We start from the raw sequence: 25,965 nt of genomic DNA, 5'->3' as shown, positions 1-25,965 counted from the left end.
AACTTTGAGCGTTGTAACTTTGCAGATGTATTTTATGCCCAAACAGCAACATTACACACTAACTAAAGATAGAAAAGTCAAATCATAATCAACCACCCCTTTAATGGCCATTATTGAGACAATTTAGGCATGACACAATGAAACCTCATTCATGCATCAATGCACATAATGTAGTCTAACTTTAGCACATTAGTTACAGTATATTAAGAGAAGATTCACAGACATCTACAAATAGATTTCATAAAAAGCTCAAACTGTTTGAGATTGTGCTCCTGTGGAAGTAATATGTAGGAGTATTCTCATAAAAACAGGGAGCTAAAAACGAAATATCTGATAAAGATCTCTGTGTTATGTGTTGCCAAGCCTGATCGGTTTATCAAACTTTACAGCTTAGATGTAGACACTGAGTTGGCAAAGTTGCAGCAATCCTTTTAGAAAACTCTCAAATATGTGCCCTATAAGAAGAGTAGAGAACTGCGATAATAAAACAACATAAAAAAAAACATGTGGTTTTAATAAACCATATAGTCAATACTTAAAGAGGTTTGTGACTACACAGAAATTGAGTTTAAAATAAACCTATGAGCACAGTGTGAATCAGAACAGCTAAAAACCCTCTTAACTGTGAAAAAAACAACTGCTTTTATAAACTGGCAGCAAAAGCAATATGATAAAAGACTCCAATGTTCAATTTAGATGATTGATGGATAGAATGATCAACAGAAAGACAGACATACAGACAGAGAGAAGTCAACAATCCAAAACAGACGTGGAAGAAGGATGTTCTTCTGGTTGTGAGTCTCATTTGAGAGATTACGTGCGCTAAACTAAACAACGTGAGGGCATGGAGCTCCAGACCAGATGTAGACTCTAAACAAAAGAGTCACGATGGGGTCGGTAGGGAGTGTGGTAGGTCAAAGGTCAGGGCAAAGGGAAAGGTAAAAGAGTCCTGAGTCCAAGATCTACAGAAAACAACATTTTAAACAATGGAAGGCATCACACAGGGATACCCAATATCAAAACCAACCATAAAAAGACTACAAATGTTATAGAACTGTCTCACGAAATCTGTCATGAGAATAAGAGAAAACGTGTTGAATGGATATTAAAATATTACAATGCAAAAATGCACAATGCTTGATTTTCTTTATGCAACATAATTTTTTTTTTTTTTTTTATGAAATGTGACCTGGTTTTCACAAGATTCCCTCATCTGAAACGTGCCGAATCTGACAGAATGCATGTTTTCCCCCTTTCTGTTGGAGAACAAGAAAGAAAAAGTCATTAATTTTTCCAAGTAAGCTGGCACATTTCCAAACCAAATCTATAAAGTCACAGATGGTGTATGCACAGATCCACATGTATGCACATGCTCAGGTAAGACAGTCTGTTTCACTGATTAAAAGGCTGTTTAGCAAAAGTAAATGAACCCCATCCGGACACCATCAATCGTTCTATGTGATTACGTGCTTGATCCTCTAATAGCCAGCGTATGCTTCAAACGTATAGGGCCTCAAATGCAAAGATGCAAATGGTCCCATCATTCAGACAGGAAGCTGGGTTTACTGTGACTTCCTACCCTGAAGGTGTGTCATTAATCTCGACCTGGACGGAGTGTGTGCATGTGTGCACATTCACAGCAGTAATAAACAAAAGTGTAAATTATTAATATCAGTTACTTGTCTTATCGAGTGACAGACTGATATTACTCAGGTAGATTAATCATAAAATGTTTGGCCATTTTGAGATCATTCTCAATGGCTGATAACCGTGTGCAAATGGTCAATTAGATCCAGCAAAGAATATCTATCAACAACCGTGTTAATAGATTATAAACCTTTAAGTAAATATATTGAAAATTAGGCTTTCTATTCAGCAAATACTCATCATTAACCTGTATTATGTCGAGTAGGATCCAAAAGTCTGACACTTCCACTGAATCATCTCAAATCATGCTGAAGAACATGATCATGAGGTTTTGTTCATTACTAATGCCATTCAAGCAAAACAGACACAAACTAGATACAAAGACATTCACAAATTCATGTTCATCTCACTGTCACTCAAATTATTATGCTGATACAATCCAACCTTTTTTTGCAATGATGAAGTAAGCTATTTTCTTTGAAAGAACTAGAAGAATAACAAAGTGCACCAAACCGTAAATCTATTTGCGCTACAAACCAATTTATGATTATAATAATGATTCAAGATATGATCATTTTATACTGCTTTCTATCAGAATGTTTTGTACTAAAATAAATGGAAGCGATTGACACCAGAAGCCTCATACATTCAAGTTACAAATGGCTGCATCTGTTTTTATGTTAAAAATAAAATCATAAAAGTGCATTAAAATGCTAAATATAAGTGTTTCACTTTATATACTGCATTATAAAGGCCATCAGGCGCCTTGCTTTCTAGGCCCTGTTTACATCTGGTATTAAGATCGGATCACAAGTGGACGACACTAAATACAGGTGTAAACAGGGTCTAAAACATTTTGAGCTTATCCAATTACCACCACTTCCAGAGGTAGGAGAAAACGGATTGCTTTAGTGTAGACGCTCATGTGGTGAATGTGTTCAAACAGCCACAAAAGACCAGTCGTGTTCATATGTAAATTGTGTGTGCTTTGTCCAATAGATAGAAAGCCCATACATTTACTCGCCCATAGACCCTCTCCTCAAAGAAATCAGGACAGAAGTGGTTAAAAGTGGACAAAAGAGACGGATTAAAACACCAGGTGTAAACGGTTATGTGTTTCCCTCGTCTACTTGTGATCCGATCGACCAAAACGCATCTTAATACCAGGTGTAAACAGGGCCCTAGATATCAGTATCACTATCAGTCATTGAAAATCTCAAATTGGTTGAATACTAATCTTATTATCACAAACTGCCTATTGGGACATCACAAGAAAACAGAGTGCAGTTACCACTTTATCAGCTGGTTGTGGCCCCTCAGGCCATGTCAAACATTATTCTGAAAGGACTTTCTTACTGAGACTTTGGAACCGGCGCGTCCTCCTATGTGATCACGACACAGTCTAAGAGATTAACGCTACTCGATAATGAGAGACCAACCAGCTGTCTGGCACCGCAAATTACGTGAGGATTTCGTCACCTGCTGTGCAAGACTGACGTTAAAAAGATTACTCAATCCCTTGGGGAGGTGACGCCAGCGATGGCGTCAAACAGGTCAGGGCCCTTGGCACCCACACACATGGTGGCCTACAGGAAGTCTGGTTTCCAGGGTCCCCCGGGTGCAGGCCAAAGGTCAGCCGTATCAGGACCGGGGTTAAATGGTGTTGGGTTTCTCCTTCAGATGGACTGAGATGCTGCAGAGAAACTGGACCTCGGAACAACGAGAGGTGTTGTAAAAATGGCATATGTGCTTTGACCATCACTACGGTCTACTGTACTGTTATGAGGGAATTGCACAGTGTATGTGTGCATGGAATAGTGTTATTTTAGGCTACGGATACATTTGAAAATGCATCTTTTTCTCTACATTTTGGCCTTCAGTCCACACTGAGTCCGTGCGAAAACTGAGCTATCCCAAGAGGATAAATTTGAAAACACTGTTTTGTGTTTCCACATTGTTGTGTAGTTGAAAAATTACAAAATTGAGGTATTTACAAATTACAATGTATTTTTAGTCATGTGATGCATATTGTGCATATATCTATGGCCCTGTCCACACTAATACGTTTTCGTGTGGTGGAGATTGCAGTTCAGGGGCCAAGAGCGGAGTCGGCAGTTCAGGGGCCCAGGGCGGAGCTGGCAGTTCAGGGGCCCAGGGCGGAGTCGGCAGTTCAGGGGCCCAGGGCGGAGATTGCAGTTCAGGGCCCCAGGGCAGAGTCGGCAGTTATGGGGCCCAGGGCGGAGTCGGCAGTTCAGGGGCCCAGGGCGGAGATTGCAGTTCAGGGGCCCAGGGCGGAGTCGGCAGTTCAGGGCCCCAGGGTGGAGTCGGCAGTTCAGGGGCCCAGGGCGCAGTCGGCAGTTCAGGGGCCCAGGGCAGAGCTGGCAGTTCAGGGGCCCAGGGCGGAGGCGGCAGTTCAGGGGCCCAGGGTGGAGATTGCAGTTCAAGGGCCCAGGGCGGAGATTGCAGTTCAGGGGCCCAGGGCGGAGGCGGTAGTTCAAGGGCCCAGGGTGGAGATTGCAGTTCAGGGCCCCAGGGCGGAGATTGCAGTTCAGGGGCCCAGGGCGGAGGCGGCAGTTCAGGGGCCCAGGGCGGAGATTGCAGTTCAGGGGCCCAGGGCGGAGGTGGCAGTTCAGGGGCCCAGGGTGGAGATTGCAGTTCAAGGGCCCAGGGTGGAGCTGGCAGTTCAGGGGCCCAGGGCGGAGATTGCAGTTCAAGGGCCAAGGGCGGAGATTGCAGTTCAGGGGCCTAGGGCGGAGATTGCAGTTCAGGGGCCCAGGGCGGAGATTGCAGTTCAGGGGCCCAGGGCGGAGGCGGCAGTTCAGGGGCCCAGGGCGGAGGCGGCAGTTCAGGGGCCCAGGGTGGAGATTGCAGTTCAAGGGCCCAGGGTGGAGCTGGCAGTTCAGGGGCCCAGGGCGGAGATTGCAGTTCAAGGGCCCAGGGCGAAGCCAGCAGCTCAGGGGCCCAAGGCGGAGCCGGTCGTTCAGGGCTGAGCGTTTCGTAGACAGCCTCCGTGGACGGGTAGCCATCTCGTCTGAAGACACAGGTGCGGCTGACATGATGTGAAAGAGCTCAGGCTCGGCAGGCATGACGTGAAGAGACTCAGGAATGCCGGCCATCTTGGGACGTGGCTCTGGATTTGGTGGAGGGGTGTTGGTAGGCTCTTCGAGGCCAATGGTGAATGTATGCATGAATGTATGCATTTTTAAAGTTGTATTCATGCACAGTAAGTGCCGGTTCACACAGAACACGTTTTTGCTGTTAAAAACACGAGAAGCATTTAAAAAAAATTAAATACAAAGTTCTGTCATGAAACTCTAGATGGTAATTCTAGATAACCTATGGCTGATAGGTTCTTTAACTAATTCTGCCTGCAATCACATCATCCTCTATAGGGCGCAGCTGATTGGTTCCTGCTGTATCAGTAGCCAATGAGCTCGCTGCTCAACCTTCAAATACTAGTCAGCATTCGCTGCAGCAGTTGCAGTGAGCTTTCAGAAACCCTCCACTCCCCCAGCTCCACCTGTATAGATCTGCTACGGGTAATTCATGTATGTTACAGTATATCGTACAGCAGCAGCATGTCTTACTTGCTCACAGCAGTGTGTCGTGTGTGTAAGTCTCATACTTGCTCTGCAGCAGCGTAGCAGATCTATTCCTCCAAGACCAAACATATTAACATTGTCAAATCCATTTCCATGCCAAACACTCAGAGATTTGTCATGACAGACCTATTTTTAACCTGAGTGTGTGTTTTTAGAATGCCACATCATGTGCGAGACTCTGCAAAAGACACAAGCTCAACAGTTAAAGATGCCCATCTAGCACACGTTTACATTGAAAAACAATGGAAAAGTAGCGCCGTGGAAAAGCGCGTTCTGTGCGGACAGCCCCTAAGATGATTTAAGAGTTTTCCAATGTTTCAGTGAGGACAAGCAACTTTTGGAAAACGCTTGAAAACATTGTTTTTATTTTTGCATTTTCAATTTTTTATATATATATTATTTTATATTAGTTAACGTTTATTATTTTTCAAGTAACGATAATACTTTTATGGCTTTAGTAACAATAACCCATGTATCCTCCATTAGGAATTAATTATGGAGTTAGAAATTAGTAAATGCACTATTCCCCTGCACTATTATCTGTACTCTCCCACTTTGACGGGTCTGTCTCCCACCCCTAATTTCCTGATGATCCCCTGCAGGGTACCTTTATGCAATCCCAACAACATTATGGAGCCAAGGTTCACCAAACATTAAACACTAATCTAATCTTAACATTCTCTTCATTACTGCATGAACAACATGCTCAGACGTAGACGGTCAGCCAGCGCTGAGCTTCTTCTGAGTAATGTTTTGGAGGAGGAGCCGTTGCTGATAGCTTATCATGGTTATCCATTTATCTGCAGTTATCTATTCACCATCCACATTTGTGCAAAACAAGAAGTAGTAGTCTATATTTAGATGATTTATATTGCTGGGTGTAATTGATTGTCCTCGTAAATTAAATTTGTCCGAAGACTGCATGTTGACAAAAAGCCAGAAGTAACCCTGTTCACCAAACAATTTTAAGATTAATTTTAAGATGTAATGTTTAGCAAAAGCATTACAAACATACACAGTATGCACAGATTGACAAGTACAGTGACGTTGAAAAGTACTTGGACACTTCAAATGTAATGCATTAGGTTTTTCTCAGACCTACATTCACTTATCATTTTTAGTCAGTGACTAATCAAAATGGTGTTTTGGTGATTTTTAGAGGTAGTCTGCTCCCCTCAAGTTATAGTAGAATGCTTGTGTAAACTTACTTAAAAAATCACCAAAACTCCACAAAAAAACAGGGGGGAAAGTGTGTGTGTGTGTGTGTGTGTGTGTGTGTTTGTGTGTGTGTGTGTGTGTGTGTGGTTGTGGTGGGGGGTGGGGTGGGGGAGTCAGCAGGGAAAGGTTCAGAAACACATTTATAGTCCATGCTTTTAAGGTTTGTGAAACCCATCCAGATAAATATACACCAGAGTAAAAAGTGTGACTATGAAAAATTGATAATATTTTTTCCATCTAATGCAATGACAATTCTTGTCGCCGGTATATGGATATAAATCTACCTGTTTAAACACTTTTGTGTGTTGTAGTGCAGATCAATCCCCCCAAACAATCCCCCTCTGCTGTCGTGTTTGTGCTGGGGGTCAGTTTACACTCATACCTGCCCGCCCACCGTAGTGGGATGATCCCGGTACATCCACGAGCCACAGACGCTCCTCCGGGATTCAGTTCAGATTCACAAACCAATGAGACACAGCTCGTGTTAGTCAGTAAACGGAGATTACCAGAGCTTTCACATGTGGATACGGATCACGACACACGGTAAGCGCAAGTCTAGCACTTAGTGTACGAGCAGTGAATACATATCCGATAAGATGTTCATGTTGAACATGTTGTTCATGTTAATGTTCATTCAGCATTTATAGCGACTTTAATTTACAGAGTCGTGAGTTTGTGTTCATTCAACATAAACGGTCATTGATCATAAAAATATTCTAAGTTCAGTTTGATGTACTAATCGGATAATTATTATTTTTGTTTTCTATAAATAATTGATGTCACTGCAGCTTTCGTTGAGGTTTATGTGAATAGGCTATTGGAGATACAAATTATGATTATGAGTCTATGTGTTTAAATAAGAAAGATAAATAAATTATTAGGTGAGTTTTTTTTTCATATAGCCTATATTTGCATGAATTGCATTATATTGATAGTTTTGAAAACGGAATATTTTGGTGCTTTAATGTAATTTGCATATGCATAAAGTAGAACAAGGGCATATTTTACATTACATTTAAATGGTTGATTTTTATTTATTCTTCAGATGAATGAATATTAACGTATATAATAACTTAATTAGTCTGGTTTATCATTTACTCAATGTTATAGTATTTATTTAAAAATGTGTTTAAGATATTTTTTTTTCTTAAAGGTAGTATGTAATTCCTGCGCCTCTAGCGGCACCAAACCGAATTGCAATAATAATGACTAGCTGAGACTAAATTCCCATACCTTTATCTACTGCATTGCATGAAGAACGTATTTCATGTCTGTAGGTTCTGCCTAGAATGTGCCAAATCACTCATATAGTTAGTTAGGTTGCGGACTTAAAAGGCAGCAGCTTGTGTATAGGCAGTAGACAGCAAGAGCACTCATTTAGTTTTGGAACAGAGCCGCAGTTTAACACATTAAACAGAGATGAAAGAAAGTATTAACTGAGAAAGTACTATGACAAAATGTTGTTTTGGAAATGCAAGATTTTGACCTAAATACAAAATTTTTAGAGAGGGAATTGTTTCTGCATGGAGTATGACCTCTGCTCTCATCTAGACTAGGAAATTATGTAAGTTTATTACCTGAAGTTTAAACAGTGCAAAAGAGGTATAAGGATGAGTTGGGTTGGTGTTGTAGGCAAAGCTTTAAACAAAAGAATAGACTCAAGGTAGAAAAAAGTGAGGTGACCACATGTGTTTTTTTTGGAAACCCCAGAAGCAGTTGCCAATACAATTGAGACAAATCCAAAAATATAGTTTACCAACAAATTAAGAGTCTTTTCTCAATTTGTATGGTTTTAATGCATTATGTTATGTGTAAATGGATAGGGTAATGCTTAACCCTCCCCTTCCAAAGGGTTTTACTTAGTTTAGGTGCACAGACCATGCACTAACTTTCCGCAAGGTCAGCAGTATTACCCACTCGAAACCAGTCTAAACACTCCAAAAAAGTAGACCAAACGCAGGGATTTCATCTGTTCTTGAACCACAAGTGAGGTCTCTTCATACTGGTGTATTGTCTTCCAAGCCCCAGAATAGGATAAACACGTGTCTGATGTGCAGATGCATGTAATATGTAAACATCAGCATGATGCTGAGGGCTACGATGCTCCTCTGCTGCCTTTCCTATCATTGTGCAGATGTTTTAAGATGTTGTAGTGCAGCCTACATTAAGCTCCAGTATCAACTGGCAAACTATAAACTCTTTACAGTGTTGCTGAATGCAATGACCTGAAGTTCACTGCAAAAGTTGCAACCCTGTTTTAATGCATGCTTTTTATTATCAGTGACGGGCCTCAGGCATCACTGTAGACATCAATGTTCATATCAGAAGAACTATAAACTTTTATCCCAGTGATTACTTCTGAGATCATTTCAATTACTGTAACACAGAAATAATGATCCTGTGTGGTTGAAAAGACTGTTTATGAAGCTGTTTCATGACAACTGCTATCTCAAAGCTCTGTCAAAGCTTTAATACCGGTAGACAGTTGAATCGTTGTCATTTAGGAATTAGATTGCGTGGGTGTTTGAGTCGAGATCGCAATTTTTTTTACGATTAATCATGCTCAAATATATATATATTATCTCTCTTCTAAGGTCCCTTACAGAAAAAAATACATGAACTTCACATGCGCAAAAACTAATGTGGTGATTTTGCACATATGAAATTTAACATGTAAAAACATGTTAAAAACACATGTGAAATACGTGGATCACACATGTTATTTTATTTGTCACTTATAAAAAGAGAGAACAAATATATGTATATTATTTATAATTTTTTACTATATAAAGTAGCAGATCTTAACTGGCTGCATCAAATCTGAGGTGCTGACAACCACTTTGAGATGAATAAATGCGAAAGGACTTGGATCACCACTGGGGCGGACGCTCCAAACACAGAAGAGAAGCCCACGGGCTGCGTGCAATGACCTTTTTCAGATTACATGCAAGTGCGGAGCCACTCCGGCTTCCGGGATGCATGGCCCACGCTGTAACCCCTACTGACTGGAAGTGAACCCTATGTAGGGAACACGCTTCTGACCAGTTGTTTTTCCCAGGTCTTTTCCATCTCAGAGATTCTACAAACACATACTCATCCCAGTGTGGCCACATCAGTCTCAACTGCTGTGATACTGTATCCCGCAAATGTCTTTTATGGGTCCAGGACGGAAAGGCAGCAGCTGTTTTTTTTTATCGCGCAAACTCCATCAAGCCAAATGTTGCTCTCTTCTTTCAGCCGTTCGAGTGCAATCACGTAAACAGTCATTTCCCCAAAAGGAAACTTCGCATTTGTAGCACTAATGTGTGGCTGCGTGTTAAAAGTGTGAAGCTCAGGTTACTAATTAGAGGCTGAAGGGTCTTGCGGATTCTTTCGAGTGACCACCTTATGGGTATATGGAAGTTTGTTTGTTCCAAGGAATTAAAATAAAAAAATGGACACCTCACAAATATGACTTTTATCTCGAAATTGAAAGTTATACCCCTGGTTTCTCAGACAAGGTTTAAGCTAGTCCCAGACTAAAATGCATGTATGAGCTGTTTTAACCGAAAGCAACTAGCACTGGCATATCTTAAAATATATCAGTGTCATTGTTTTGTCTCAAGATGCACGCCAGTAATGTTTTTTTTCCAAGGCACATTTATAAAAGCGTCTTAGATGTCCTAATAAGGCTTAATCCTGGCTTAATATAAACCCTGTCTGTGAAATCAGACCATAAACTCAAAAATAAGTTTATATCTCGCAAATCTGACTTTTTTCCTCAGAATTCTGTTTTTATTTTCTAACGTTTATCTCTCACATATCTTAAGTTTTTTTCCTCAGAAATGCGAATTGTGAGCTAAAGTCAAAATGACTTTTATTTAATTTTTGGTCACTCTTTAGTTTAGTGTCCAATTCTCACTATTAACTAACTATTAACTTTGACTTTTGCCTCAATAAACTCCTAATTACTGCTTATTAATAGTTATTAAGGTTGTTGTTAAATTTAGATTAAGGGATGTAGAATATGGTCATGCAGAATAAGTCATTAATATGTGCTTTATACTAATAAACAGCCAATATCCTAGTTATAATAAGCAACTAGCTCATAGTGAGAATTGGATCCTAAACTAAAGTGTTACCTAATTTTTTATTCCATATGTATGTGTGTGTGTTTTATGGGCTGACTGATGCATTTCACTCTCTATGTACTGTAGTCATCTAGTCTTTATTTTTTTTTTCTTCATGATTTATTTACTCTCTTTAGTATTAATATTAAATGGACAAATCCCGATGCGGGACGTCCCCTTGGGCCCGACTGACAGCTGTGGGAGCGGGTCGCTCATAGTCACACATCTCTTTAATTGTCCTGGGTTCGGTGAGGTAGCACTGCCTTCCTGCCAGGTCCAATCAAACTTAGCGCCACGCGGATCCTTCATCACACATGAAGAGGCTTGTGTCCTTTGTCACGCTCACAAGACATTGTTCTGACAGGGCCGGTAACCAATGATCTTTCCCTCAACTCGACGCTGGCTTTGCTGATGTGGTGGGGGGCTGGAGGGGAGATTAAGGGCTATTTCTGTGGCACTTTGGGCCTGTTTGCGACCACCGAGCCAGACTAGCGGCTAATGAGAGAGGACAGCTGACAGGTTCGGTGGAGGTTATGAAGCAAGAAGAAATGGCAATGAATCACATGGCGTTTGAGAGTGATTGAGAGCTGGCTTTCATTTTATTTTTAGGAGAGGAAAAATTTATCCCAAACTTAAAACTCATTATGCAGTTTCAAACTCAGTTTAAGAGATATTTCACCCAAACATGAACATTCTGTCAATAATTACTCACCCTCATGTCGTTCCAAACCCATTAGACTTTCAATCATCTTCAGAACACATTTGAAGATCTTTTTGATGAAATCTGAGCGAACAATTCATATGGATTAGTTTTACGATCTCTTTATGAACTTTTTGAAGCATCAAAGTGGTAGTTGCGTAGCTGTCAATGAAGGGACAGAAGTTACGAAGATGAACGAAAGACTTATGGGTTTGGAACGACATGAGGGCGAGTAATTAATGACAGAATTTTCCTTTTTGGGGTGAACTATCCCTTTAAGTCTTCTGAGGTCTGAAAGAGGAACATCTGAGAAGTTTAAGTTTCTTGTAAGTTGAGAAAAGGCTGATAGAATAGATAATTATTGCTTCTATTTAAATATGAACTCTCCCATACTTATTTGTAGTGCCAACTTACTGTTGATTTGCTAAGTGTTTTTATGGGCCATTGGATTCAGGTCACAATGGTTAATCGATGCAATATCACTGGTAGTGTTTTGTGTTTGTTGTCACTGAGTGAAAATTGGATTCAGGATTGTTGTGTCCCATTTGATGGTTTGATGTTAGACAGGAGGACTGGATCCCTCCCCCATCAGCCCATCATGACCCCTCTGACCCCATCACAAGTCACGTTTGCTTGAACCGCTGCTGTTAACACTTGGGTCTGCAGTGACTTTAACATGTGTCTGGCATAGTCAGCAAGCGCTGTGAAAACATGCTTAAAACATACAGGCAATTTATCTGAGAAAACAAGGCTCTGGAGGAATAAACTAAACAACTTTAATCACTTCTATCCCATGAGAGCAGTTTTTTCTGCTCTTAAAGGCAATCAAGTTAAGACTTAACCTTTTACATTATCCGTAATGTAATTTGATCAGCTGAAATCCTGTGTTTAAATTGCTCTTTTTGCCCTTCACTGACAGTCTGTAAAATTCAGTTTTGTTGATTCTTAAAGGCTGCATGTAGATCAAATGATGACTTCTCCTTTACGTGCCCAGAATATATTAAATTACTATTTCACGTCAGATGCTTTTTATTAGAGATTTTTTTCAATGCGGCAAACCTTTGTTATGGGCACAGTAAGTACACCAAACTCCCTGTGTAAAATTTACATGCACAGTAAAATTAGGCAGATTTACAATACTGCAATGTGAACATTTGGATTGAATTCAGAAATGAATAATTTAGACAATCTCCAGAAGCAGTCCTGTGCAGAGACTCTCTAGTTCGAGTTATGCCTGTTTGCAGAACGATATATAGGCTCATTCTAGCCACAAACCGCTCACTTAGACAAGAAAGATGAGTATGCATAAGCTATATCTCAAATATACATACATATGCATTAGTCCTCAGAACCAGAAGTTCGTAACTAGGGCTGGATGTTAATCAATATAAAATATATATTGTGATTCTTAGTGCGATTCTCAATTCATGCAGGCTGTGATTTGATTAAGTAAATATATGTGGTTTCAGAGTGAAGTGCATCATTTACATGCATGTAATTAAATTTTTTTTTTTTGTTTCATTCATCCTGAGACGCTGTCAGCACGTGTGAATGAACATACACCAAACCGGCAGCGCATTTATTTATTTGCTAGCAAAATAAAAGCATGACTGTATATGTTTGAAAATGAAGAAGTTAAGATGTAAATATTAGTATTGTAGTTTTACAGTAAAAAAAATATTACTCCATTTTTTATTTTACAGTACAATAGTATTATAAAAATATATTTCTTATTTAATGCATTTAACAATATCACAATAAAATCATAATAATTATATTTCTTCAGTCATGTTTAATTGGACAAAATCAGTGTGAATGTAGCCTATAAAAACTAAAATGGAAAGAGAATAAAAAATAAAAAACTCAATGGTTAACTTTATGGTTTGAGTTGGATCTTGTTAAGAGTAAACCCAATTTTCTCCAAAACGTTTTAATTTTTGGCTCTTTTTATTAAAATCTCCCAACAAAATCATTCTAGAATGTTCAATTATTTCCAAATAGAGCTATTCAAGTCATCCGGTGAAGAACAAATTACAAAATACAATGGAATACAACAAATCTCTTTCATTTCAATATAGTGCAGCCCTATTCAAAACCTCGCCTTTCCTTTCATTGCACACACAAGACGTGTGCTTTTTTTCTCAGGAAAAGCAAGACATTTCCATGCCTCTTTGTGTTTTTCCTCGGCTATAATAGACATGCACAACCTTTAGCACCTCACTCATGGCTCAAGGCAACTCTTCCTGCCTTAAGCTTCCGGCACTGAGCCATGGATGGAGTCCAGGTCTCATGCATCTATTGAAGATTCAGAGGAGGATACTTTGTGTTGTAGAGTTTTTTGTTTTATACTGGGGAAATTTATCAGGCATATCTTTGGCATAAAGAAGGAACCAAAGCGGTTTATGACGTAACTAATGGAAAAATAGGGTAAAGTCCAATGATGTGATGTGTTAACGCCTTTACACAACATCCTAACCCTGTAATGCCTGATATACAGATAATAGTCAGAATGAATTGGTACAGTTATTGAACCTTTAGACAAAATATTTAAACAAAAAAGTTTGCATGTTTATGTTTTGCATCATATTTGGTATTGTTCAGGCTTTATGGCTCATATAGTATTTATACAGTGAGAATATGGAGGGAAAAACAAAAGTCTGATGATATTTGATACTCACAGATTTTTCTAAAAATATATGTATAATCAAGTAAATCTAAGTTGCTTCAGTCCAGTAAGTGTTCATCTTAAAATATTACTAACAAAATAAAAAAGTTATTTATTATAAAAATCATTAAAGGAACACGCCGACTTTTTGGGACTTATTCACCGTATCCCCCAGAGTTAGATAAGTCCATACATACCCTTCTCATCTCCGTGCGTGCTGTAACTCTGTCTGACGCACCCACCGCTAGCCTAGCTTAGCACAAAGACTGGAGGTAAACGGCTCCAGCTAGCATACTGCTCCCAATAAGAGACACAATAACGCCAATGAGACACAGCCATCTTCTAACCATATACATACTGGGAACTATATTCTCAGAAGGCGAAGCACTGCTACTTGGGTGGAGTGATTTGCTCGTGGTGAGGAGCAGAGAGTTCGCTCAGAGTTGGAGTAAATCACTCCGCAGAAGTAGCAGTGCTTCGCCTTCTGAGAATATAGTTCCCAGTATGAATACGGTTAGAAGATGGCTGTGTCTCATGTGACCTTGTTTGTACACGCTGTGACTATACAAATCACAACATGTAAATAGGAAAATGTTGGCGTTATTTTGTCACTTATTGGGAGCAGTATGCTAGCTGGAGCCGTTTACCTCCAGTCTTTGGGCTAAGCTAGGCTAGCGGTGGGTGCGTCAGACAGAGTTACGGCACGCACGGAGATGAGAAGGGTATGTATGGACTTATCTAACTCTGGGGGATACGGTGAATAAACTAAAGTCCCAAAAAGTCGGTGTGTTCCTTTCATAGCAAAAATACATGTGAACCACGACCTGATGGTGAACTTTTTACAATTAAACTAAAATAACTTTTACTTAGTAAAAAAAAAAAAAAAAATGTATGAACTATCAATCAGACGACAGAAGGCATGTAGTAGAGATTGTGTGCAAAATGACATTTGTGTTCATGCATTTAGCAGACCCTTTCATCCAAAGTGACATTCATGATGTACATTTTGATCAGTTCATGCATTCCCTGAATGAAAAACCCATGAACTTAGCAGGCTAGCAGCCTTAAATATGCAGTAGCAAAACATTGTTTAAATCTAAGGGTCAAAGTGAGAGTGGTAAATGACCATGAGAACCTACATTTTGCATGTTGTGGTGTTGCTTACTACATTTTGAGTAAGTCACAAGTATGAGGAGAGAATGTGTTTAAAAAAGATGACTAATTAAAGCAATTGAATGTGATAAAGAGCGGAAACGTCTGCAGAAGGAGAGCATGCTGAACAAATGTGCCACAGATAACAGGAGCAGGTTTTTCCTACACGTGTGTTTTTACAGTAGTGTTTATCTTAAATCGATTTTCCCCAGGTGTGAGCGTCTAAATAGATAAGCATGAGAACTACATTCATTCATTCACACATTCACATTCAGCTTTGAATCATTACTCAGTTCCGTGTTAATGATTTAGCGAATCGCAGGAAGACATTTTGAGTTAAAAGTTCAAAGAAACCGTTCATAGATGTGAATGTATATGTATACACTTCTCCAAATGTATCAATCAGCTCTTTTAAAAACTGTGTTTTAGCTCAATGGTTCATTTATAGGTCAATAAACCACCTTTTGTTGTTGTTGTTTTGAACACATTTGCATTTTAACTTTGAATTTACATTTAATGGGAATTATATTTTTTTCTACAGTAATGAAAACTTTTTTAATGAAAAGTTAAAGTAGGTGCTTTAAGTTTCATTTATGATAATATTATTAATTGACATGAAATTATATTGTGCAAAAAGAAAATTAAGCATTTTTAGGATCAATTTTTTATTTATTTATTTATTTATTTTTATGGCTTTTGAGATGAAATATATTCCTGATGGCTTTATGACATTCGCCTGGCAAATGTTTCTGACAACCTCAGAATCAGAGTTATTATTTAACTAGAAACAAACCATTAAAAAAAAAAAAAAAAACCTTTTGAATGTTTTTATTATTATTATTATTTTATATTATTTTATCATTTCTTATTTTATTTCAGCTAGTTACCAAAAGCAACATTTCTTGTTTTCATTTAGTTTAACTTGATGTACTAAAATAACTAAAAGTGAAATAAAAATGAGTGTTTTTTTCTTTGGGGAAAAAAAAAAAGTTAATATTTGTTCCAATGAAAATAATAAGAAGTCTTCATAATTATGATCAAATAACGTTACACTCTTTTCATTATCCAATTATTTTTCTCATTGAAACTTCTGACATATGTTAGATTACGGAAGGATAGTTAGTCTGTTCGATGAATCAAGTTTTATTTTCAATTAAGCTTTTGGCTTCCAACTAAACTAACACTGCTCTAAATTAAGTTTGAGTGACTGGATCGCAGAACGTTCCAGAGCCCGTTCACACCTGCATTCACAGCTGTGAGCGGATCAGCCGAGACGGGTGTTAATACCAGGTGTAAACACAAGCCCATGGAAGTCTCCGGCAATCCTGCGACTCGCATTGGTCACGTTTGAATGACAATGGGGTCAGTTAAGTGTCCACCACATCATTTGGAGAGGGTTTAGGGGGGTCTGTTATGTTTTAAAGAGCTCCCTTGTGACCCTCCTGTGGCCCGTACGCCAGTCCATCACCCCACCCATCATACATCAGCTACATAATGGCTCTCAAGAGTGAGGAGATATATATGCTAGCTCTGCCTTTGTGTTGTTAAGAGTGTTTGTGTCTGTTCAGTTTTATTGTCATGTGTTTTCTTTCGCCCTGTTTTTCTTACTAATGAGCCACGGCGTTCGGTTCAGCATCTCATCTCCAGAGCCAGAGGGGGCTTTTGTCTACGCCCATAAATAATGCAGGATTTGGTCTGTGATGGACGTCCTGACTGAAGCTTTTGTAGTTTTATATCCAACACGGGACATTTATGTGTAATTGGGCTGCTCAGACTGAGTGGGACAGACACGTTTGTGGATGCTTTTGATTACAAGCTTTAAAGTTTTATCAACTGGATGCAATATCTTTCAGTTGAAATTCATAACAGGGGCTTGTTTTATTGTCTGGAACTATCAAATGTTATTCCCAAAACATTAAAATGTTATTCATACAGACATTGACTTGTATATTTACCGGTTTCCAATTCCTGAATTGAATATTTTCTGTTGGACAAAGAAAAAGAAAAGTTTTTTTTTTATTATTAATATTATTTTCAGAGTTATTATAAAAACAAACCATACATTTTTTTTTTTTTACTTGAAATAAAATCCTAAACATATTATTTTCTTATTTCTTATTTTTTGATGTACAATAACTAAATGTATGTATTAAAATAACTAAAACTAAAAAAAAATATTAAAAACCATAGACATATTTAAAAAAAAAAGCAATAATACACTTACAGTAACACAATTTTTACTAAAATTTTCACATAAAAAAATGGAAAAATACCAACCAATTGAAAAAATAACAAAACTATAGTATCTCAAAGATTCTACAATATAAAACATTTTATTAAACATAAACAATTCCTTTTTATATAATAATAATAAATAATATTTGGAATAATAGATTGTTTTTGCCACAATCAAGCAGCCTTATCATGAACACCATTTAATGTTTGGTTTACAGCAAACTGTACCAAACAACACATGCAACTTTAATCATTAAACAGTTTGTGAATCATTTCCCTTCCATAATCTAACACATTTCAGGATATTCAACCAGAAACGAGGCCTTTTATGGTTGTGTTCCTACTTTGTGTGAAGTCTTAGATGCAGCTTGACAGAAAACATCTGGTTTCTCTTTGACCTTGTTGGTCGTCTGCTTTCACCACCCCTGCTGGCAGACGACCTGCCCACCAGCTTCACTGAAAGCCATTGAGATGAGAGGAGGCTGGATTAGCAGAGGTTAATTACAAGCCGTCGTGGCCCAGAGACGCTGCTATTACCAGCGCAGTTCAGCCCTCAAAAGAGAGAGGAGCACAGATGAAGTTTCATGTCACTAATGTGCCTCTTTAGAGAGTAACAGAGGCCATTGTGAAGGAGCAGACGCTGTGGGAGATGATGGTGTGAAGTGAACTGTAATGCTGACCTTCTGTAAACAGAAACTTTTCTTTAAATGTTACTTTATTTTCATATTTTCAGTTAGTCTCACACTTTGTTTTAGGTGAGTTATGAGCGTGAGATTTGAATGTCCAGTTCATTGGCTGATTGATGTGGTTTTCTTTTTTTAATGAATCAATTGAACTGATTCATATTGGATCAATCGCAGGACAGGAGTCATCTGTGTGAATCAGTCAGACCTCTCATTTCTTCTTTGAATCAGCTCACATGACTCGCTGAACCTACATATTAAGAGTTTTGTTATAATAAGTGCATTGTTACGCCCTGTTTTGGGGATGTTTGGTGCCTGAAGGAGAATTTCCCAGTGATTTATTCTATCAGTCAGTAAATCTCTCAGAGCATGTTTTAATTTAAGCCTCTGCTCGGCTATCATTAGCCCCGTTTCCATCCTAAACACGACGATCCAGCATTCAAATAGCTTTAATGCTGGTTTGGAAAGATCTATATTAATGATGTAATGCATCTACAAGCCAATAATGGCCTTGAGTGCAGAGTGATGTAGATACGACTAATAATAGTGTGTGATAGTTATGAAACTACTGTGCGGTAGTTTGAGCAGCATATTTCAATTACATGAACCTGACGAGTTATTCTGATGATTTATCATGCGCAACTCACAATGGGCTGAACATCATGTCTAATATTCACAATGTATCTCACAATCTTTTGGCATGTTTGGCATATGTTTTAATTGTGTCTCATAACAAGAACAGTAAAGTTAGTAAGTAATATTAATTTCCATGAATTGGTTAAAATGTCTGTTTTAATGATTTAGTTCAAAACTTTGTTTCAGTGATTCATTTGAATCAGCACTTAAAAATGTGCCCTGTTGTCACAGTATTAGGATGTTATATATATATATGAAGAGTTCAGATGCAAAAGCCTCTAAGTGCTATCTGAAATTTTCTTCTAGAATGACCATTTTTATGAAACTTGTATAATTTAAGTTCAGTAATTTCACTTAAATGGCAATGAAAATTACCTATGAATTGTCATTTAAGTGAAATTACTGAACTTAAATTATACAAGCTTCATAAAAATGATCATTCTAGAAGAAAATTTTAGATGGCACTTTAGAGGCTGTTTCATCTGAACTCTTCATATATATATATATATATATATATATATATATATATATATATATATATATATATATATATATATATATATATATATTTAAAATGGAAGATATTGCTGTATATTATTATGCATTGCATATAAATGAAAAGTTAGTTTAGATTTTTTTTTTTTACTTTTTTGCAATTAACATTTTGTGTCTAATTGACTGATGGTTCATCTAATAAAATCTGTTTTAAACCATTTCAGAGCAAACATATATTTGAATATCATAAAATCAAAAGAGTGAAAAATATTGAGGCTGTTGTAGCCGTATTTCTCAGCCCAACTGGCTAAACAAGAGCCGTTTTCTGGGTTTGGACACCCTGTTGCTCAACACTTTCTGAAAGTCCCTGAATCCAGATCCATCTCATGCTCAACACCTGTTCAGAATTCTTTCCCGGAACTTTCCCAAACAATGGCCGCTTTTCCCGGGACTCTCTGACATCTGGAAAATGTTGCAGTTCCCCTTTTGACTGGATTTATAGCGAAGGGGGTGGGGGGGGGGTTGAGGTACATGAGAGGTGCTATATTTATAGGGTAGAAAGTCATCTTAAGTGCATGAGCTTTCTTTTATCTTAGGGATTTTTTTCTCCTTCAGATTTTTGTCTTTGTAGTGGATTTCCTTTTTTTTCCCCCCACTAAGTCTGAATACTGAAAAAATAGAGCTCGCAATTTAACAGCACACACCTGTTTTTAGTTGCAGTAAATGACTACTCTTCATAGTGAAACTGGCAAACAAAGAGAGTTCTGCAGTTCTTCCCGTTTACTAGGTCACAGGGGCATATTCACTTGAAAATGCTGTTTTTTTTTTCCTTCAAGGGTGTACAAAAATAGCACTTTGATGCGTCATGTTTTGAATGTCTTCCCTTTCAGAACCAACCATGCAATCCAAATTGTTTTAAGCTAAAATTCTTGCTTTGCAATCATATTCTGCTGTTCTATTAATAAGCAGTAAAACCATGTTTTGTAGAGTTGTAAAAGCCACTGTAGTGTGTTCAAAATTAAATACAGTAAATGGTCCCACTACGTCTTTAAAGGAAATTTGGGGTCTACAAAATATGGACGCAGTCATGCATTATTTAGCAAAGCCCTTAAGGAATGCAAATGTGGCATGTGGGTTAAGCTAATGCTGATGGTGAAGGCCATTACCTCTGCAGTCTGTATGCACATGGTCACAGTTTCCTTTAATAGACTTTCTAAATGCATCTGAGGGTAAAATTCCACTAGCAAAATTATAATGTCAATCCAGACTTCACTGTGTAGTTCATGCATTATGCATATTCATTCAGAGCAGGACAGCACATTTGTACGAGTGAACGGTTATTTAGGACTAGTTCAAGCATTGGGATGTCAACTCAGTCCATGCATGAGCTAATGGCAGTGCCTGTGACCCCAGACATGCATTTCTGCCAACTGCACCGGATCACAAAAAGCTACAGGGACTTCTATCCACAATGCCATATGGCCTACGCCTTGGGAGATTAGATCTCCCTTGAGAAAGGCTAAAAAGACTGAACTGTGTCTACCGTTTTTGTTTTCACAGGTCTCCAGGTATAGAGGGAGAAGCACAGGACCTCTGTCTATCAAATTCTGAAGTGCCCCGGTGCCAGCTGTATAGGTCAACCCAACCGTAACGTCGCAGGACAATAGGAGCCCAACCCAAAGACCTTAGACGGCTATCAAAAAGCAAATAATCAAGCTCATTAGCTCTCTTCCCCCAAGACGACCTTCTCTGAAAAGATCAACAGAACAGAGGAAGTTAAAAAGGACCAAACAAGAGGGGGAAAGCGAACATCAACGGCTATTTCTGATACTCTGTGGTGAAGGGAACATCTCATTTGGGATTTGAGCTTTTGGATTGCAGAAAAAGGATTTCCTCATGCCAATGCCTGTGTAAATACTGCATGGAGATTTGTCCCTTTCCCAAAAGCGCCCAGTAAAGAGACTAAATATAGCAAAGCCCAACAGCCAACTCTGTCGCTTAAACCTCTCAGATTTTCAAAATGCCGAAAAATCTACATTCATAGGGATCCTATAAATGGATAAAAATCCTGCTACCATTCTGAGACACATCAGATCTTGAAGAAGCATTGAAACTGTAGTTTCCAAGAGGGTTTCCTTCTCTTTGTAGGGCAAAGCAATTGCTTTGTCCTTTCTGTTTGGATGCATTTTTCCAGAACTCTAAAATGAAGCCCTTAACTCCCGTTGGTTCACCTTCTCCGCTGCGGCTCCTAAACAAGGGGCCGGATTACCTTCGCAGGCAGATGGATGCCGGAAGCAGGGGTCGGTCCATTAGCGCTGTAGAGCGGCTGGAAGCAGACAAGGCGAAGTATGTCAAGAGTCAACAGGTCATAAACACCAAGCAGGAGCCCGTATTAGTGCCCTGTGCAACCCCTCCACCGGTGCCCCGTCGAAACTTCACTGTGTCCACTCCTTCAACTCCCGTTCTCCCACCTCGAAATCAAATGGCGCCTTTCTCTGCACCGCAGTTCGTGAGGGATGAAAATGAGGATGACTCCCGGAAAGAGAACTGGCAGAATGAAACTGATTTGGAAACCAACAATCGCAACAATGCAAATAAGCCTCCTGTACCTTCCCCAAGAACGCCAATCATTGCTCCATTAGTCGCCCCACATAGCGCTCCAATAATGCGCAGGAGTAACGGCAAGCGCATGCTGCGTCCAGACTCCCTGGTCATTTACAGACAGAAGAAAGAGTGCAGGAGTCCCAGCAGTGGTGGCGAAAACGGCAACACCAATGTGGAGGTCAAGGGCTACAGTTTCGTCCGACGGCTCTTCCAGGGATCCATGCGTGAAAAGAACAGCCGGAACGAGGCTCAAAAATTGGTGATAAATGAAGAGAAGGCGTCTTCCTCTCGAGACGGGGATTCGCGAATGTCCTGGTCCAATGACAAAGTCACTGTCGACGGTGGAAACGAGACCAGACGATCGAGCAAATCTGAGCAAGAGCACTCGACGCCAGAGACACAAAACAACAACTCTGGTTCTCAAGAGAAGCTATCTAAGACCAACAGTATACGAAACAGAATGGGCAACTCCAACAATAACGACATGGATCCATGGAAGCCCGTCATTCCTCGGATACGGGCCGATTTGAAACGGTCCAAGTCAGAATTACGACTACGCTGCTCGCTAGCCATGTCCGAGCAGGAACGCTTCTTCGACTACTGTGGATTGGACTTCGATTTGGTGGAGAGGCTCGGACCGGAGAACTTTCTAAAAGGGGCCAGTTCAATCGACACGCTCTCGCTGCTACTGAGGAGCGTCGGAGGCGGCGGCTCGGAGCCCAGTGAGTTTTCCCGACACTCCGGGGAAGGGCTTTTCCAGGAGGAACTGGCCGAGCAGATCCCTACAGGTGTCTCAATTATTGAGAGAAATGCACGGGTCATAAAGTGGCTCTACGGCTGCAGGAACGCGGCCCAAGAGGGTCCTAAAGAGTCTACTGTCTGATTATCACGGGAACTGAACTGAAACTTTTTTGGAGCCGTGTTCCAATACGGAAAACTGTGCTGTATTTATTTCATGTGGGACATTTGTATTTAAGAGATTTGTTTTGCTTTTCACAGCCATTATGAGAACATTTATATTACTTTGTGTCAGTCACACATGAAGCTGCAAACCGACACTTCTTGTCACGACTTACACTGTGGCTATGTCCGAAATCGCCCTCTTATACCCTCATTCACTATTCCATACATTAGTTTACTAATATAGTCCACTTAAAGGATTCAATGAAAACAAGTAAACTAATTTTGCTGTGGACGCCAACTTCTGGCAAGACTCTCACTCTCACATTGCATGGCTATTCTCTAGCTGTTGAGTGTATATCGGTTGTACACTTATTGCAGTGCATTATGGGATTGAATGAGTACACTCAATAATGTCCACTATGGTTTCTGATCTTTTAGTGCACTGTATAAGGGTATAGGGGCGATAGTGGTGTCATCTCTTGTTTTCTGTATATAGAAAGACATGAGTCCGTCCTGTTACTTCAGTTCAGAAACAATTATTTGTTGAGCGTAACTTAAAGAACATGTCATCTGATGAATAATTTAACATTGAAAACCACTAAGCTTTTTTTCTGGGGCTGGGAAACCCAATGCATGAGTGTTAAATGAACCATGTGTACCTCATTTCCCAAATGTCCCAGTTTAGATTCTGTGTTGCCTTTTTTCCTTTAACGCAGGCGTTGGAACAAACACACAGAGCACCCCTGTGGGGATATTAATGCACTGATTTGGAGAAAGAGAGACGGAGCGAGAGCTATATATACTGCTATGATACGTATTTTTAACACTGTCTGAGTGTGTGCAAATAAATATGCAGGGCCTTAAAAACAACCTGATTTTGAGTTTCATTAACTTATGCCAAAGAAATGTGCTGTGAATTGATGTACGATATGTTTCCAAACCTTATCGAGCTGCTTAGAGAGAATCATGCTCACAGAGTTTGACATCAACATGTTGCTAATCTAAAGAGTTAGTAAATACTGGGTGAAATGGCATATTTTATTATCAATAATTTTCAGTACAGAACACTATATATTTAGATTAGATTAGATTTCCCCCCTGTTCTAATCCAAAAGCAATTGCCCTATTTTGGAAGGATGCATGTTGCGGTAACTAGATTTTTTTGCAAAAACTCTTTTTACAAAACATTGTCTTTTTGCTCTAAACAGCAAGGTAGCTCCAAATATTCATTATTAAGGGAGACCTAAAATAAAAGGCAATCTCACTAGATAAGCAGCTCACTAGGGTTTTGAACGGCCATTATTTTGCCCCTGAATTGCTCAATTTCATTCCCGTGTTTGGTAAATATTAGTGTTACTTTGATTACTGTGATGATAAATCATGGTTGGTTGCACATTTGACTCAAGGAAAAGCATATTTTGAATGCAAATGACCGTTCTTGTGGCAATGCAGTCTCTAGTATGCACTTGGTTACGGCTGCTTTGGTGTTAAACTCACAAAAGTTCAGTAAAGTTCAATTTGAGCAAAGCAGAGGAAGACATGACAGCAAGAGATCAGACGGGCAGACTTTCACTCCCAGTGTGGGAGATGCTGATGTGTTCTCATATTGACGGAGACCTTTGAACACGCCTCCCCATTTAAACATCAATCAGACACTGATTCTCCTTTGTGGTAATGAATCAGTCTTTATGAAACCCACTGATAAATGAAGCAAAGGTCCGCTGCGGCATGCACAGGTCAGACTGCGGCCGGCAGAGAAACAACTGTGATCTTTCCTTTCAGAATTCCTACACTTTTTCATCCCCAACGTCCAAGATGCATTCTGTGTTCCCGAGCACCCGAAATCTCTCTCTTGCATGTATGTTTACACTCCATGTAAGTTTGTATATGTGTCTATAAAGAAGAATTTAGATTTCAACCTAAAGAGATATTACAGATCAAATTCAAATAAAGTCCTATTTCTGAATGACTGTAGCTGGTTGTGTTTTGTGTTTGATAATTATGTTGTACAGTGGGTAAACCTGGAAATATCTGGGAATTTTAAGATAGATTTCCAATGTCAACAAAAAATATGAATGTTTGTTTTTAAGTAGTCTCTTATGCTTATCAAGGCTGCATCAAAAATACAGTAAAACTGTAATATTGTAAAATATTATTACTATTTAAAATAACTTTGTTTTATTTGAATATGTTTTAAAATTGTATTTATTTCTGCGATCAAAATTGAATTTAAGCAGCATCATTAATCCAGTCTTCAGTGTCACATGATCCTAAAGAAGTCATTATATGATTTGCTGCTCAAGAAACATTTCTTATTATCAATGCTGAAAACGTATATATTTTTGAGCACCGTGATAAAAAAAAAAAAATAGGATTCTCTGATGAATAGGTGTTTCAAAAGAACAGCATTGAGTAGATTTTCTTTTTTGTAACATGACATTTTTTATTGTCGCTTTTTGATCATTTTAAAATAAAAATTATTTAATTTCTTTAAAAAAAAAAAAATCTTATTGACCTCAGACTTTTGAATGATAGTGTATATAGAAATTGCTCTTGGTAAGTGCAGTCTGTAAGATTCATATTTCAAATCATTATTCAGTATCACAGACAAAAGCCTGCATGGGTTGTGTCATATTTCCCACACCAGATGAGTGTGTAAGGTGAGGAAACCCTGTGGATGATGTCAGTGGAAATAAAAATGATTGCACGGTCCAAATGTCTAATGCTATAAATCAAAGTGAGAGCTGCATGCCAGTACAGAGCTGATGATTACACACTTGTCAGTCTTAGATTTCTTTCTTCAATGTTGTTAAAAACACACACAACTCAGTTGCTAAACAACTTTTGGGCAAAATGGGTCACAATAAATCTACATAATTTTGAACCGCTCCTCATTTGAGTCTCACCTCAGTCAAATCCTGCCATTTTCTTGTCTCTTTCCAGCACACAGCTCATTTCTCGCTGAAGTGCCTGTTATTCTGAAAACATTCGCACAACATGTAAAGCACTTCAGTAATATGCACCAATGCACCACATCAACTTGGGAAAAAAAGCTCTTTGCAACCCAATTTACTTACATAATGTGACATTTCCAAGTAAAACAGGATATTCAGTGTGAAAAATGTAGGACGAGACTTGTTTTTTTCTCCAACCAGATTTGATTGGACGGTCAAAAGTGGTCGTTACATATAAAATGGACTCAGGTGGTTGGAGATGAGCTGAGAACTAAAAGAGCTTGATGACTACATCCAAAAAGAAAAGTCATTTTAGAGATGGTGCAATTTTACCATTTAAATGAAAGATTTTTAAGACAATT

The 25,965-nt window shown here is 38.9% G+C and overlaps 1 protein-coding gene across 1 annotated transcript; it reads left to right on the top strand.

The window, feature by feature from the left end:
- Positions 1-6,855: 6,855 nt before the first annotated feature.
- fam110d (family with sequence similarity 110 member D) lies at positions 6,856-24,615 on the top strand. The gene is made up of 2 exons (XM_079895540.1): positions 6,856-7,010; positions 20,703-24,615. The coding sequence occupies exon 2, from the start codon at positions 21,346-21,348 to the stop codon at positions 22,627-22,629; it is 1,284 nt and encodes a 427-aa protein (XP_079751666.1). The 5' UTR covers positions 6,856-7,010; positions 20,703-21,345; the 3' UTR covers positions 22,630-24,615.
- Positions 24,616-25,965: the final 1,350 nt, after the last annotated feature.

The sequence above is a fragment of the Squalius cephalus genome (genome assembly GCF_949319135.1).
Source record: "Squalius cephalus genome assembly, chromosome: 15".
Classification (NCBI taxonomy): domain Eukaryota; kingdom Metazoa; phylum Chordata; class Actinopteri; order Cypriniformes; family Leuciscidae; genus Squalius; species Squalius cephalus.
The sequence above is the reverse complement of the archived record's forward strand: the minus strand, read 5'-3'. Positions and strand labels throughout refer to the sequence as shown.